The following is a 15,523-nucleotide window of genomic DNA, read 5'->3' as shown; positions in this document are numbered from 1 at the left end:
CCAAATTTTGGGAAACCGCTGGAGATATTTGGGCGACCGTTTCGGTCCCCCAAATTCAAAACAAAATCTGTAAGTTCCAATTAAATGCAACCTCATCTAGTTTTTTGCTGTTGTTGCAAAACTTGTTTTATCACTTATTTTCAGGTGTTTGATTTCATCTCATTGTTCGCTTATGGGGAAATCGACAAAAGACCACATCACAACAAAAATATTTTTAAATTTTTGCTTAAACGTTTCAAAATTGTGTTAGTTTTCACGCAAGTTGCAATGCAGCCAAAGTTAAGAATGCAATGCAGGTACGTCGCTCATTTGCACAGCGCGCATACAATTTTTGTGGGGGTTAGGTTTAAACATTATCTTGCAGCACTAAGGTGCTTAAAGTGCAGTAATAATTGTATAGTGGTTTACTTTTACTAAAGGCAGAACAAATCGGTATGCCTACTAGCAGTAGAAGATCTAAATAAACTTTAGGTGCAGAAAACTGTTTAGAAAAGAGAATTTGGTACCAAAATACACAAAAGTACAAGTCGAACTTCCAAAGAAAAATAGTTCAGGTAGTTTAAGAATTTCTTCAAACAAATTTAATCAAGATTCAATCGATGTTGGTGCATTTTTCAATCCAATAATGTTTTATTCATCCAGATGCGCATCTTGTATTTTAACAAAATCATCAAGCTAAAATTGGATATCACTTAAAGCTCTCGCGGCGATCGTTCGTTTCAAAATGTTTTTTCAACAACTTATTTGTTGAAGGTTTGCAAAACAAAACGAAATTCTATAGAAAGAAGACTAATAATTGTGTGAATATTGAGAAATACAAATAAATTGCCAACCAATTCAAATCGCAAATTACACGATGTTTCAACGTTTTCTAACGTTGCTATTTCGTCAAGCAAAAGAATCGTTCTGTTTATGCTTGTGAGTTGAAAAAACTTTTTTCCAAGTAGCCTGCATTTCTTTTTCTCTGTTGATTTTCCAGCCGCGCACTGCTCACGTGATCATTCAGCTATAAAACGCGCGATGCTGAGCGCTTCTGCACAGTCTACAAGTTGATTGATCTGAGTTCGAATCTAGTGTTGGTCAAACTGGAAACATCAAAGTATAACTTGCTGTGTTGTTTCGGTGGTCAAGATAAGTTAGAGTTATAACAATAATGTATGGATCTCGCGTAGATGAGTTTGCATCATTTGATGTTAAACAAAGTGGTTGTCGTCATGAAACATGGAGATTAATGAGCCACAGTCGAAACTATTATTCAAATCATGCGTTTATGTTGGTTTGTTCAATATAAATTTATGTTGCTTGATTTGTCTTGTTTACTTTGATAAGGAAGTGAGATGTTTATGACTCAAAATTGTGTTTTGTAGCCTCAACTACCTTACTAAGTTTTATTTTGATTTGCTGACTAACAGTTAACAAAACAATACAAAATGTATTTCCCACAAAATCAAGAAAACACAACACCTTCAACTGAAGAGACGGAAGGACCATTGCCAGGAAATCCTGGTAAGTTTGTTTTGAACAATTTGTCTAAGGCAGGGATGTCCAACCTTTGATTATAGTGGGCCGCATAGTCATTTGAAATAAATTAATGGGCAGCAAGACATATTAAATTTCAAGAAAAATAGGTACATAAAGAAACAATTAAAAACCATTAATTTCATCTTTGAAAATAGGAACAAATAACACACACATAGAAAGAAACAAAAATTTATTTCTGCAATACAATGTCAATGAGATTTTTAACTTTGTTTTCCAGCCAAGATGTTATCAACATTTGCATTAAAGGACGTTGTCTTGATTCTTAGGATGTTTGCAAAGTGTTTGTCGGTCAGTCTGTTTCTTTCTGCAGTTTTGATGTTTTTCATGAATAAAAATAACTGCTCGCAACAATATGTGCTGCCCCACATAAGCAATAATTTTCTGGACAAATTAACTAATTTAATAAATTCATTACATGAATGTAATTCTTTATAAAATAAAGGAAGAGTGTGTTCTCTGTGGAAAGTTTTCAAACTTTCTCGACTTTGCAGTTCAATCAGTTTATGTTTGAATTCGGGTAGCGCTTTATCACACTGAAATGAAACTGGGTCATTGAATAAGTTTAATTCAATTTCAATCTTTTTGAAGTCAGAAAATCAGACTGTTAATTCTTCAAGCAAATCTTCACATAACTTAGCATACTTTTCATAGTTTACAGACCTGTCTTGAGCTCTTTTTGATAGACGACGAAAATATACAATTCCACCTGATTTCAATTGTGCTATGAAAAGTTTTAATTTCCTGATAAAGCTACTTATTCACTCGAACATTGAACTACACAACTGACCTTTCTCTTGTAGATGCAAATTGAGCTCAGCTAGCACTTCTGTAAGGTCAACTAAGAAAGAAAAATCATTCAATCATTCTTCATTTTCTATAAAGTTAACATTTTGTTTCTTTTTCACCATGAAGTTCAAAATACTAGTCTACTTGGAGTGAAAATGACTAGCGGGCCGCACAAAAATCTTAGGTGGGCCGCAGGTTGGACATCCCTGGTCTAAGGGACTCTTTAAATATGGCATGACGTCCTCTGGTGTTTGCGAGAACTTTTATATTACCATTGTATGGTTGGCTACATGACCGAGTAGTGAAAACCCTTGTAAGGCAGTCGAAAGGGCGCCGGTTCGACACCACAGAAGAGCACGCTGCTGTTTATTTGGTAAAACACTTAATGACGTGTCTGAAGATGGGCACAAGAATTGACTTCCATGCCCATAGCATTTAACAATAATGACAAAATAAATTAACACTTAAGTGCTAATATTTTCTAATATTATTGTATCGTTGTTTTAGTGGTTTTGCTTCTAAATAAACATCGTAAGAATTAGACATTCCTAAATAGGAGAATTGAATTGTGACATCATAACAATAAATAACAATAAACTGTTTTGTTTCTTACAGAATAAGCTCCGAGCAACATTGCTGTTCTTCAGCAGCAAGTAATTCAGCAGGACAACCGGCAGTATCATGTTCATCATCATCAACCCGAACAAACCAATGTTCCATCTGGAGATCAGGAAGGTTTGTGAAATGTTCAAGTTTATATCAAAAATAAAATTTACTAGTTTTAATATTTGAACTTTTATTCGCAGCAGGGGGCTTTAAAAATTTGCCCTGTTTGAAAATGAAAATATTTTGCATTTTCTTTTGCTCGGCTTTTAACGTTTTTGAGGAAATTGATAAAGTAAACTGCAAATTTTTTTTTGCAATACTAGATTTTTGATTGGTCAAATTTTCCCCCCTAAAAAAAACATTCTGCTTGTGTTACATTGAATATAAGCTGAAATATAAGTTTCTTTTGGAGAGCCCAATTGAAGTTGCCCTTTCATAGGTTTTACACTAAATTGATCTAAGTTTTCCATATTATTTCTAATTAAATTTAAAATTTGTGATTGGAAATTAACAAGATTTTGTACTGAACCAATATTATTTGAGAATGTTAAGTTTTGATGCAAAGCTAAAATATTTGGATTTCTTTATGCTGATTGTTTGCAACAATTTAGCGACATTTTGAGTTGCTTTCATAACATAGAGCAAAGTTGAAATGTACTTGGGCTATGTTGACATGTCATTGATTGCGTATGGTTGTTGCCTTGCACTACGAGGTGTGTTGGGAATCTTCCTCTAGCAAAACAACTACACGATAAAGCTGTATTTCAGCTAGTGTTGCTAAATTTGAAAGTTGTTTGGATCATAAATTTCATGTGGAAGATGTTTAGCAGTTTGAAGTGGGTATTTGGTGATATTGTATACTTTGTTGAGTTGGAATCTTAGACATACCCAACTAGTTAGAGAAATTTAAATTTAGTTTTTGGGAAAATTGCCCCTTTAGCTCAGTGGTTACTCGCCCGAATCAAGACCAAGCAGCGCTGGTTCGGTTCTCGAACTCTGCCCTTGAGTATCGCATTTCAGAACTGCTCTCCTTTCAGCGGCAACTAGCAGAGGGAATAATTCACAGAGCACACCATCTTTATAAAAACAAATACGGTATAAGACAAAGCCGTGCTTCAACTAGTGTTGCCAAAACTGAAAGCTGCCAAGAACATAAACTTTCCTATCGACAGGGTTGGAAGTCGTTAGTCAAAAAGCAATGACTATTTCACTATTCGATAGTGCCCAAAAAAGCAATGACTTTCCGCTTTCGATACTTAAAAAGCAACGAATAGCAATTACTAAAAATAATTAAAATAATAAATAATTACTAACAGCACAGATGAAACAAAACTACCAGTTTAACTTTAGAAATAACAAAAATATAACTTATTGTTTAATTCTTACTCATTTCCATATTTCACAAAAAGGTTACAACGACATTAAATAAAAGCGAAATCCTCATGACTCATGAGTAAAATGACATATCAGACGATAAGACCAACAGTAGCCTATTATGCAGTGGCTTGCAGTGCACTAATCATGAGACGCGAAAATCAAAAGCTATCAAAAATTTTAACAAGTTTACAGCAAATTATAAATCTTCTTCGCCCGAAATTAGCGAACACAAGATTTGAATAGCAAATATATATGAACATTGTGGAAATTATTATTCATTCCAGACACTACAAATAAATTAATCAGTAATTTGAAGAATAACCAGAGTACAAAAAACGCAATGATGTAATCTAATGAAATCGGCGAAGACAGACAAATTTTAACACGAGGTAAACAAAAAAGTTTTGCTAACAGTTAGCTTATGTAACTCGACAAAAATTTTGGAATCTTATTCAAATAAAAGTTATGCGATCGATGCTAACGCATTATCTTACAGTGAAAATAAATGAATGGACAAAAATGTATGCCTTTGGTCTACTCTAAACATACATAAATATAGGCTACACACTCCAAATTTCTCGGGATTTCCAAAATATTTTCAATGTTGACAATGTTGTTACAATGTTGACTACAATAAAAACCTCGCAATGTCAGTGTCAAAAACAAGTCAAAAAATGTTTAACTGGCCAAAATACAAGCCCAGAAACAAGCAACCCGCAAACTCAAAAAAGAAAGACGCAAACTCGAAAAAAAAACAAGCCCAAACTCGCGGGAAAACCGCAAGGTTGGCAACATCGTTAACGACGCTCACTTGCATGGTTTTTCTGAACTGTGTTGCCGCAAACTTTTCCTTAATCCTTTAAAGTTCGAAAACCGGAAGGGGACTATAGGTGGGATAGTAATCCGAAAACTAAATCTCGTAAATTCGTTTTGACGACGAAGTAAGTGAACAACAAAAAATGATTCAGCAGTTCTCCTAAACATCGATTAGTGAAAAACGATTAATGACTTCGTTGCTTGCATAACAAAGCAATGAATAACGCGCATTCGATATTTATTTTTAAAAGGAATGGGTGTAAGCATTCGATATTCAGAAAGCAACGAATAACGCTATAGAATAGTGACAACTAGTCGTTACTTCCAACCCTGCCTATGGAGAATGAAAAATTTCCAAAGTAAGCGTTTTGAGCTACATTTTGTTGAGTTGGATTCGTAGAAATACGCAACTAATTGGGGGAATTTCAACTTGGTTTAGAGAAAAATCATTTGTGATTTTTCCGAAAAACTGATTTTAACGTTCAGTTAATGGAAAGTCAATTTTGACAAAATGTGATTTTGAAAACTTTTTTTTGTCATTAGATCCAAACAAGGCCTTCAATAAACTGAAGGAAACAACTCGACAACTCTACAAATCCGAGTTTGATGTAGATGTGTCGAAGTTTGATAATCCAGCATCGAATTTTCCAGAAGTTCACCCAGAGCTTCTATCGGTGGACTTCTACGAAGGAAGGTTCATTCCCAACGACGACCAGTATGATCCCAAAACCAGACAAATTAAATTTAAAGAGTCTGATAAAGAAGTTTCGATTGATGAATTAATTTCACGTATTAAGTCACGAAGCTTCATATCAATCGTCGGTTACCCTGGGGCGGGAAAGACAACGTTATCAAAGCGCCTGGCAAGGCGACTAGATGAAACTAGACAAGACTTTCTCGTTCTGAGGATACCCTTCATGAGCATGAATGATTGCGATGACAAAAAATTAACCTTAAAGGAATTTTTACTTGGAGGTGTAGATTTTGGCTTGAATACAGAAGAAAAAGATTCTGTTTTCAATTGGATAAAAAATCACACCCAAAATTGTTTTTTAATCTTTGACGGGTTCGACCAGGTGAACTGGAATTTGATGGATAAAGTGGAAAGATCGAATTATGACACTTTACTCACATGCCAGGAGCTTGTGTCGAATCTGTGTCGAAAAACTTTCTTACGCAATTGCCACACTGTATTCACCTCACGACCACACGCCATGCTCAAAATTCCTGTAATCTGTCGCCCTAATCAAACATATTTTGTTGGAGACTTAACGTCTGAAAACATGAAAAACTTGTTAGTTGCTTTGATAAATGATGAACAAAAATCAAATGAAATTTTTAACAAGCTAACTGTAGAAACCCCTCACCTAGAATCCATGTGTTACAATCCTTTGATGTTACAATTATACTTACGAGCTTCTCTTAGTTCATCACACGAAGCTGTAAATATTTCAACAATGACCCAAATTTTTCAAAGAGTGCTAGGAAACCTCAGAACATCAGAACACACAATTGCTTTAACAGATGAAATTGTCCTTAAACTGTCACAAATCGCGTACAATGCAACAAAAAATGGAACCGTAGTAATCACAACGGAAGATCTTCGAAAGGACAATCTTTTAACAAAAGATGTGCAAGATATTGTCGTGGCATTATTTGCTTCAAATAAAAATTGCGGCCTTTTCGAGGGTAACCAACGATTATATTTTTCACACCAAACCTTTCAAGAGTTTTTTAGCGCTTTATTCATGGTCCATCAAATGCCGTTAGATAATTTCACATCATTTGTACAAACTGATCTACTGGTCGATCACTGGTCAGTCGTTGTTCAATTCTTATCAGGACTTCTGTTGGATTGGAGCATGAATGAAGGTAATTATATTTTATAAGCAATGGTTTTGTTATTGCATTGAAATCGAATGCAATCGTGATTGTCCATAATTGAACAATTTGTTTTCTATTAAATCAGGAATTCTTAACCAGGATTTCAAGAAACAGTGTGAAATGTAGGCGACTGTTACTTTTCAACCAATTTTAAGAGGGCGTCAGAGAACTGGATGGTAATTTGAAGGGGGAACCAAAATGGCAAAAGAATAAGAACCACTGTACTAACTTAAGCTCATTTAAACTAATCTAATAAATTATTTATTCTGTTTAAAATTGTGTGAAAGATGCTGGAATGGTACAAAGACTATGTGCGGGTATGCGCAATTGTATAAATATTATGATGAATTACAGAAGCAGCAACTTGTTGAACTAAGTTGTATAGCTTCATAAACTAATTATGAACATTTTCTGCAGATCTATCGAGTTCTGCAATGCATCAATTTCCTTCAGATGCATCTACGTCAGCACTGACGCAATCACCATTTCAATCACCACCTCTGTTTTCACAAATTGCTTCAAGTAGGAACTGAGTAAACTAGTTTGTTTTTTTAAGTTTTTTTTTCTAGTTGTTTTTAGTTTAATCCTAAAAGTTTTGCATAACTGTCATAGACACAGAGAATGTTTCTTGTAAAGTTGCTTATGAATTGAATTGTTGCTTATGTTGCTTATAATGTTGCTTATGAATCATTCCAACCATTAGTTGACCCTCAATGACCATTGACCAGCTGTGTTGGAATTGTGTTACTCAACTGCACAGGTCGATACTTGAACCACCGTTGCTTGTTCTTGTTGGTTCTTTGATTGCAAAGTCGATGAACTTAAATTGATCCATTGAAGCAAATCTCTGTTATTTAGTAATTGTTTATTATTCAATTTTATTTTTTATGGATGATCAAATGATGATAGCTTAACAGATTATTCAATTATTATTTTAAGTGATAATAGTGACCATGGTTATTGTTTTCATATCCAGGTTTATGCCAATGGTTGAAAAATCATATTAAATCAGCTAAATAAAAAATTGAAGGAGAAATTATTCCTGTCCACAATCAGATGTGTCTTGTCAGGCGTGTCATTGAGTGTCTGGCCACGACAGTACATGTCGCTTAGTGACAATCAGTGCGCTCGAAAAGTTCTTATGTTTATTTCTTTCAGCTTCTTCGAGTCATGCATTCAACCAACAACGACCTTCAACTGAATCCACTTTACCACAAACATCTTCCCAGCAAACACCGTCTTTGCAACCTCTATCAAGTATGAATATATTCTGCTAACAACATTTAAAGTTAGCTGGTAATGCTCAAGTACATCTAGACACAGACGAACCATGATCACCTTCTCAATAAACTTACCCCATCTACATCTACCACGTCTTCACGTTCGCGTTTGGGCGTTAATTATAGTTTTTCTAACCTTGTTGGCTGTGATTGTCCTTGATAAAAACAAATGGAACCAAGTCAAAGACCACTTAATTACACGAAGCCTAGCTACAGAACAATATTAGTCTTTGCTTCTGCATTTACAACTGCATTGTGGCATGCCTTGATTATAAGTAGCTTGCAAAATCCTAAATTATATTAGCTCTAATAATTCAAGTCCGCCACGTTAACACAGTTGGTCAAGTAAATAACTTTTGTCGCTATTTGTGTTTTACAGAATCATCTGGAAGAACAGCCAAACCTTCACAACGATTCCAACCATATTCCCTTTCCCGACAAGGTATAGTTAAACACACAGACAATTAAAGCTTTGTCAATTTATTTAAATTGTTTTGTATTTCCAGTTAGATCAGTTTGCTCAATGCGAGCCTCTCGAGCCATGTACGACTTCAAGGGGGTGCAAGCTTTCTTTTTCTTGCAGTTTTCTAACTTTTTTGAGATTTTTCTTTGAACAAAGATATCTTTGTATTTGGAATGTTGTCGCACCAATTGCAGGCCTATATATTTTACGAGATAATAAATGAAAAAGTCGCTCTGATGCTTTGAAACCGAAGGTTTGGTGGCTCATCTGGAAATTCGGTCTCGCATTTGCAGGAGCTTTGAGATTGTTGCAAATCATTGGTAACATACAATCGAGTAGGCGCATTGACGCCAATGAGTTGACCGCAGTGACCTAAACAGCAATAACTTCAAGTTTAGCAAAATTTTCGACACATGAAGATGTTCTATTGGTTTTCGGTGCAATAAAAACTTTTAGACAATATATCAAATGCTTCAATGTTTTGCATACTTGCTTGTGGCATGGGCTGAGCGAAGTTTTCAAAAGTAAAACTCATCAAAACGATTGCAGGCTATGGTAGGCTTGCGCAAGAGTTCAGAATAGGCTTGCCCTGGTTAGTAAATCAGTTTTTTTCCATTGATACAACGTCAATATATCAATAGACAATATATCAAATGCTTCAATGTTTTGCAAATTTATTTGCGGCTTATCTTTAAAAAAATTTTTTTTTCCGGAAAAAGTAAGCTGTTTTCTTCATAAGGAAGGACACATTAGCTATTAAGTGCAAAATTGGAGACATTTATAAAAATATCTTGGACTTTTCAATTAGTTTTTGGGCACTTAAAACGATCCCGTGGCCTGGTTCAAAAGTAGCCTATACTCACTGAACCACCTATGTCAACACTTCTGGCTACAATAAGTGTACAAGAGCCGGAGTTTTAGATTATTTAGGACCCTGAGTCAACGCTGTTGCCTGCTGGCTTAAATACAGAAGTGTACAGGAGCCAAAGGTTTGGGGGATTTAGGAGCCGGAGTCTGGGTTTGGAGATCTAAGCTCTGGTTATAAACATTTGGAGTCTGCGCTCAACATGGCGGAGTTATTAACCAAACTTACACATTAAAAAGTAAGCTAAGTGGAAACATGAAATTTTGGCGTAAGCTGTATTAATTTGCTAACACCGTGTGAAGTTTAACTATCATTTAATTTGGAATTTCTACTTTTACTACTACATATAAAGTACTTTAACCAACAACATTTGAGTTACAAAAACCAAAAACTTTAAAAGTTTTATTGTTCACTTGTTGAAGTAAAGTGTTGAGCAATGGGGCGCAGAAATTGAATCTTGCATAAGGTGCACCGGCCCTGCCCGCAAGCAAATGTGTGCCGCTCAGGGACATCTGCAAAATGTTGTCAAGAGTTTGTTCAACACAGGGATATCTAAAGAAGGGAATACGAAGACTTTTAATACGTTTGACAGTAGAAGGGCTACCGTTTATTGTAAATAGTGTCTGTTTACTGTAAAATGACAATTGGCACCTATAGTAGTTTAATAACTCTTGTTATAATAACCTGCATTGCGCTATTAGCATCAGGCCTAGATACTTACTGCATGCTCATGGTTACTTGTTAATTCAACTACCCGTATAGTTGCTTTACATTTAGCCTACTGCAAAGGCTTTGGTAAGAAAAACAGCTTACTTGTAACTTTTCAACTGTCTTTCCAAACAACTATTCTTTAAATATATTCTATATAACATTTACTAACTGTCTTTGGTAGCTGACTGTACCAGCTGCACTACAAAACTTTCTGCAATTTTGAAAAGAACCGCATGTTTCACGCGCTACAAACTACCACCCTGGTAGGGTCATAAGAATATGGCAATCGCTGTGAGCCTTCGCATCCCCTTCCCTGGTTCAACATATTTCATATAAAAATGTTTAAGTTATAGACCATGTCCACACAAGTTTGCAAGGCCAAGGCAAATGCGCATAGATTTTAAGCTCACTAATAATCTAACTGTTTAGCTAGACTTTTAAAGACCCCTTGAGTTGTGGCTCAAGTATAAAGTTAGCAGTGATTTGTTAGCAGACTTGTTACTGATGTGAAATGTTCAAAGATCACATGACGCAAGCACAACCAAATTAACTATAGCTTCCTTTCAAGGCTCTCATAACCTTGTTGCTCTTGTTGAGTTTTCACGAAACATTTTTGTTGATATCTGAGCTAGACAAGCACGTGAATATTTAAGCATCTTTACTTCATTTTACAAACAATGCAGAAAATAATTTTACAGGTTACTTCTGAAACAAATTCAAATTGTTAGTTTTAGAAATTTGTGGCAGTTAATTGAAACATTGATCCAGCGGTAGCAGGTGGAAAAACTTTTTTTAAAAGGAAAATATTGATGAATTACTAGTTTAAACATTTGACACGCTGTCATTCACTACTAAAAAGTCAAAATTACGTTATTGGTTATGTGCATGCTTAACCTGGGACTATACTCACAGTTAATCTATGAAGTGTTCTTTTTTAAAAATCTGCTATCCAAACTTGAGACGCATATTGCAAACATGTTTGCACTTTTGTAGGTTCTTTAAAGTCAACAACCATCCAGTCACCTTCAGAAGAATCCGATGTTTCAACAATCCAGCCAGCTTCCCGGCAAACCCGATTATCTTCACCAGGTAAAATATATTTTACTTTGTAAGTTAAATTAGGACTTTGACAACCCTATATACAGTAATCTTTAAACACAGGCTACTTGAATTCTGCACTTTGCAAACTGCAAAATTTATTTTTTTAGCAGGATTATTCACAATAACTATAACTATAGTTGTAACAATAATGTTTTTGTTTACCCTGGCACCTTGATTACAATCCTATAGACTTTCATTGTATAGAAATAAAGTGATCACACATATATCGACTATTTGGTCGCGACTAGTCTAGTTAGTGAAAGCATGAACTGTGGTAATGATAACGCGTAGGCTGTACGCCTGCAACGGTGACAATTGAAAGCCCTAGTTTTCATGAGGGTGTGATTTTTTTTCAGGTGAAAAAAGGCAAAAACGGGAAGTATTTATTGCAGGGCTTTATGATAAAACTCGGAAAGTTGCTGCAGGTAAGTAAATGTTTTTACCTCTTCAACACAGTTTTCTTTGCAAAGAATATTTTATGAATTTTTGGTTGGCTTATGGGACTATACTTACGGGACTATAAACCAGTATTGCATTGGTCTTCTTTTAAGTAGATTTGTGTTTTTAAAAGTGTTCTAATTTCAAGTTAAAAACCAACATAAAGTGAAAAATTGCCAAGTGAATAAAATCAGCCAGGTTAGAAAACAACGGCTCGAAAAGCAATTATTAGTTTAGACATAAGTACAGAAAGAATAAAAGCACAATAGGTACTACGGTAAGTTTTACATCAAAAGTTGAAAACTCTTAGTCCCTAGGTCACATTCAGGCAACAGTACTCATCTCTTTCAGCGAGCAAGAACTTTTCAATTTGAAGTGATCCAGTCAAGCCCGTAGCCAGCGGGGGGCCAGGGAGGCCTTGCCCCCCCTGAAAAAAATTTCGCCCCCCCCCCTGGCAAAATCCCAACATTCTCGAACAACAACTACAATTATAATGGTTTAATTTTTTCGGCCCCCCCTAAATAAAAGTTGGCCCCCTTGCTCTGCGGTCTGGCTACGGCCCTGGATCCAGTAGCTCAACAAATTTTTCTGCAAGGACCTGACTAATCACAAGTTATTAAATCTTCGTCAAACATCTCATTTATACTCAGTAGCTTTGACAAGGAGGTCCAGGTAGTATAAAAAAAAACGTCGCAAACAACAACATTATTTAATTGTTGCATCATAATTATTTGTGTTTAGATTGTTGAGATGGGTCTCCAAGGCAACCTCCTATCTATCAATGACGTCATCGAGGTAATGAGCAAAGTTGAGGAGTTGGTTGTGATGTGGGAATGCCTCGATGATGGTGATGGGGGGTCGAGAGGTGCGAACATGATGGAACGATCCATGTTGAAGGAAGCTCTGGATCGTTCGGACAATAAGGTGAAAGTTACGTTGTATCAACGTTATCTAACATAACATGTAGAGTACATTACGTTGTATCAACGTTATCTAACATAACATGTAGAGTACATTACGTTGTATCAACGTTATCTAACATAACATGTAGAGTATATTACATTGTATCAACGTTATCTAACATAACATGTAGAGTACATTACGTTGTATCAACGTTATCTAACATAACATGTAGAGTACATTACGTTGTATCAACGTTATCTAACATAACATGTAGAGTACATAACGTTGTATCAACGTTATCTAACATAACATGTAGAGTACATTACGTTGTATCAACGTTATCTAACGTCACATCTACCAAACTCTAACCTCGAATTGTTGATAATATTTTGCTTCTGGTAATTGTAGCCTAGCTAGCCTATGGTAGCCTACAATCACCAAGGTTTGTTATTCTATCGTTGATTCTACGTCAATAAACATTAACGTGAAGTATTTGCATCAACATTACATTGATTCAACGACGTTCCATCAATACACAGTTGGAAGGATCCAAAGTATTCCAAGTTGTGGAAACTTCTTTAATTTAATTATTCGCTTCGTCTTTTACAGAAGTTGAATATCCAGGTTGGCAACCCCGATGACGTCATCATCCACAAGGATCGAGATGATTGAAAGATTTTGTTGTTTATTTATTTGATGTTGTTTTATGTTAAATTAATGTTATCCGTTCTTTGTTTATTACATGACAACGACGAAGTATCAACGATAGACGACGTTGTATCAACGTAAACTTCAACGTTGCGATAATGAAATTGTTGTCAGTAAAGTGTTGGGGGCTCACTTCTCTTCAACGACCTCTAGTGTTGCTAATTATTAATTTTATTTAAAAGTTTCAATAAAAATTCAAATCAATTTATTAGCTTGCAGTGTTGCCAGGTGAGTCAATTGTAAGGTGTTGCCAAATTAGACTTTTTTTCAAATTTTAATAAAGGTTTCAAGTCAGGAATCTGAAAGTATCTGTCGAGATGAGCCTTGATTGCAAGTAAGGTCAAATCAGTTTATTTGTTGACATGTTGATAGAATAAATAATTTTAAAGTAATTGTTGAGTTAGTGAGTTAACTTTAAAGTAAATAATTTTGGAGTTTTGCCAGATTAAGTTATTTTTTTCTAATTTAAATACAGTAGAACTTGGTTAATCCGGATTCGATTTGACCGGCGATTCCATCCGGATTAACCGATGACGGTTCTATCAAGCCTGACGTTACCTAGATAGAAGGGTATTGGTAAAAATCACCGAAATTGAACGCATTAGTGTGATCATCTGCCAATTCCCAGACGCGCGATCACCACATTAGCAACCCAGTGATAGAGTTCATTTGAAATGCAGTATGCATGTAAAATCTACAAATTTTGTAGACTCTGCGTCTAACGCAAGAACACACTGGCAAAAGTTACATCTTCAGACATGCGTGTCGGAATAATCTGTAGTTACTCAAAACTTTTGAAAACAGTTACCGAAGACGAGTTTCTATGAAAAACTTACAAAAAATCAGGCTCAAACAAAGCAAATCCGGATAAAGCGATAGAGAAAGCGCAACTTTTGTCCGGAATAGGCGAAGATCCGGATAATCCAAAGCTGTTTCTCAAGAAGAAGATTACAAATCATTTCTACTTCCAGTTTTATCCGGATTAGGCGAAGATCCGAATTAACCGAGTTCTACTGTATAATTATACAGTTTAAGTTTATACTGGAGGAAAAAATGTTTAATCGTAATTTCTGTAACGAAACAACGCTAGATTGTTGAACTAATAATAACAATATTTATATAGCGCCACAGTCAAACTATGCTCCTGGGCGCTGTACATGACAATGGTGATAATTAATACGGTACTTTCAGTCATAATGTTCATTGAAATAGAACGTTTTCAAGCGAGCTTTGAACTATAGGCTACTCATGGGCTAAATGCCCATTGTCGGCCATCTTTAGTGCTGCAGGATGTTTTCAAATAAAAGGCGGCAGCAGTGGCCGAGTGGTTAGCGCGTTGGGCTCGCAGTCGAGAGCCTGCATGTTCGACTCCAGCCACCCGTAATGGGTAGTACCAAATTTAAGTCATAAGTAGAATAGACAACCGAAAACAGACATTGCCGTCGGCTGCAGCGTGGGTCAGGTGTATGTCGAAAGGCGTACACCGATGCATAGCGCTCAAGTCCGCTTTCCCGCAATGCAGGATAAAGATAAACAAACAAAAAAAAGTGTTTATTATATTCGAAGTCGATTCAAAATAATAGAAAATCAGAAGAATCAACAATATTGCAACCTGCTAGGAATTTTCCTCAATCACGAAGCAAAACTCACGGAACTGGCAACACTAAGAGAATTATTAGGCATTTTCTGAAATCGGCAGACATTTTAAAAGGTTGTCGGACCATAATCTTACTCCTAACCTCCCAATGGCAGCCCAAACAACATTCCGCAAAACTGGTCCAATTGGATCTGACAATGTGTATTTAGATTAACGTAGCCTACTTAAAGGCCGCGTCTAAATCTAATGACGAGTTTAACAATAACTTAAACTGAATCTCAAACCTACAGTAAATCGTCGTAGACAGAGGCGTAGCAACCGCCCTCCGATCGGAGGGGGCCTTTCCGCCGACGTTTTTGGAAGACTATCGAAATATAGGGTAACCACGTAGTCACAAACGCACACGAAATAGCAGAGCTTATTGGTATTGAGCAGGTGTTTTCAAA

The 15,523-nt window shown here is 35.8% G+C and overlaps 1 protein-coding gene and 1 pseudogene across 2 annotated transcripts in view; both read left to right on the top strand.

The window, feature by feature from the left end:
* The window catches only part of LOC145780139 (uncharacterized), a 200,912-nt pseudogene that overhangs the window by 91,663 nt on the left and 93,726 nt on the right, over positions 1-15,523 (top strand). The gene's annotated exons all lie outside the window — the stretch shown is intronic.
* On the top strand, positions 1,431-12,742 carry LOC145777969 (protein NLRC5-like). The gene is made up of 8 exons (XM_082589345.1): positions 1,431-1,506; positions 5,671-6,999; positions 7,429-7,533; positions 8,170-8,268; positions 8,671-8,733; positions 11,324-11,419; positions 11,788-11,856; positions 12,611-12,742. Exons 1-8 carry the CDS (start codon positions 1,431-1,433, stop codon positions 12,616-12,618), a joined length of 1,845 nt encoding a protein of 614 aa, XP_082445471.1. The 3' UTR covers positions 12,619-12,742.

The sequence above is a fragment of the Aplidium turbinatum genome, chromosome 1, assembly GCF_918807975.1.
Source record: "Aplidium turbinatum chromosome 1, kaAplTurb1.1, whole genome shotgun sequence".
In the NCBI taxonomy this organism is placed as follows: domain Eukaryota; kingdom Metazoa; phylum Chordata; class Ascidiacea; order Aplousobranchia; family Polyclinidae; genus Aplidium; species Aplidium turbinatum.
This window is presented reverse-complemented; position numbering and strand designations above follow the sequence as displayed.

Bases quoted from the DNA above. Each gene is read 5' to 3' on its own strand.
- LOC145777969 (XM_082589345.1), top strand. From the start codon at position 1,431: ATGTATTTCCCACAAAATCAAGAAAACACAACACCTTCAACTGAAGAG. The intron at 7,000-7,428 runs GTAATTATATTT...CATTTTCTGCAG, and splicing joins GGATTGGAGCATGAATGAAG to ATCTATCGAGTTCTGCAATG. The intron at 11,420-11,787 runs GTAAAATATATT...ATTTTTTTTCAG, and splicing joins AACCCGATTATCTTCACCAG to GTGAAAAAAGGCAAAAACGG.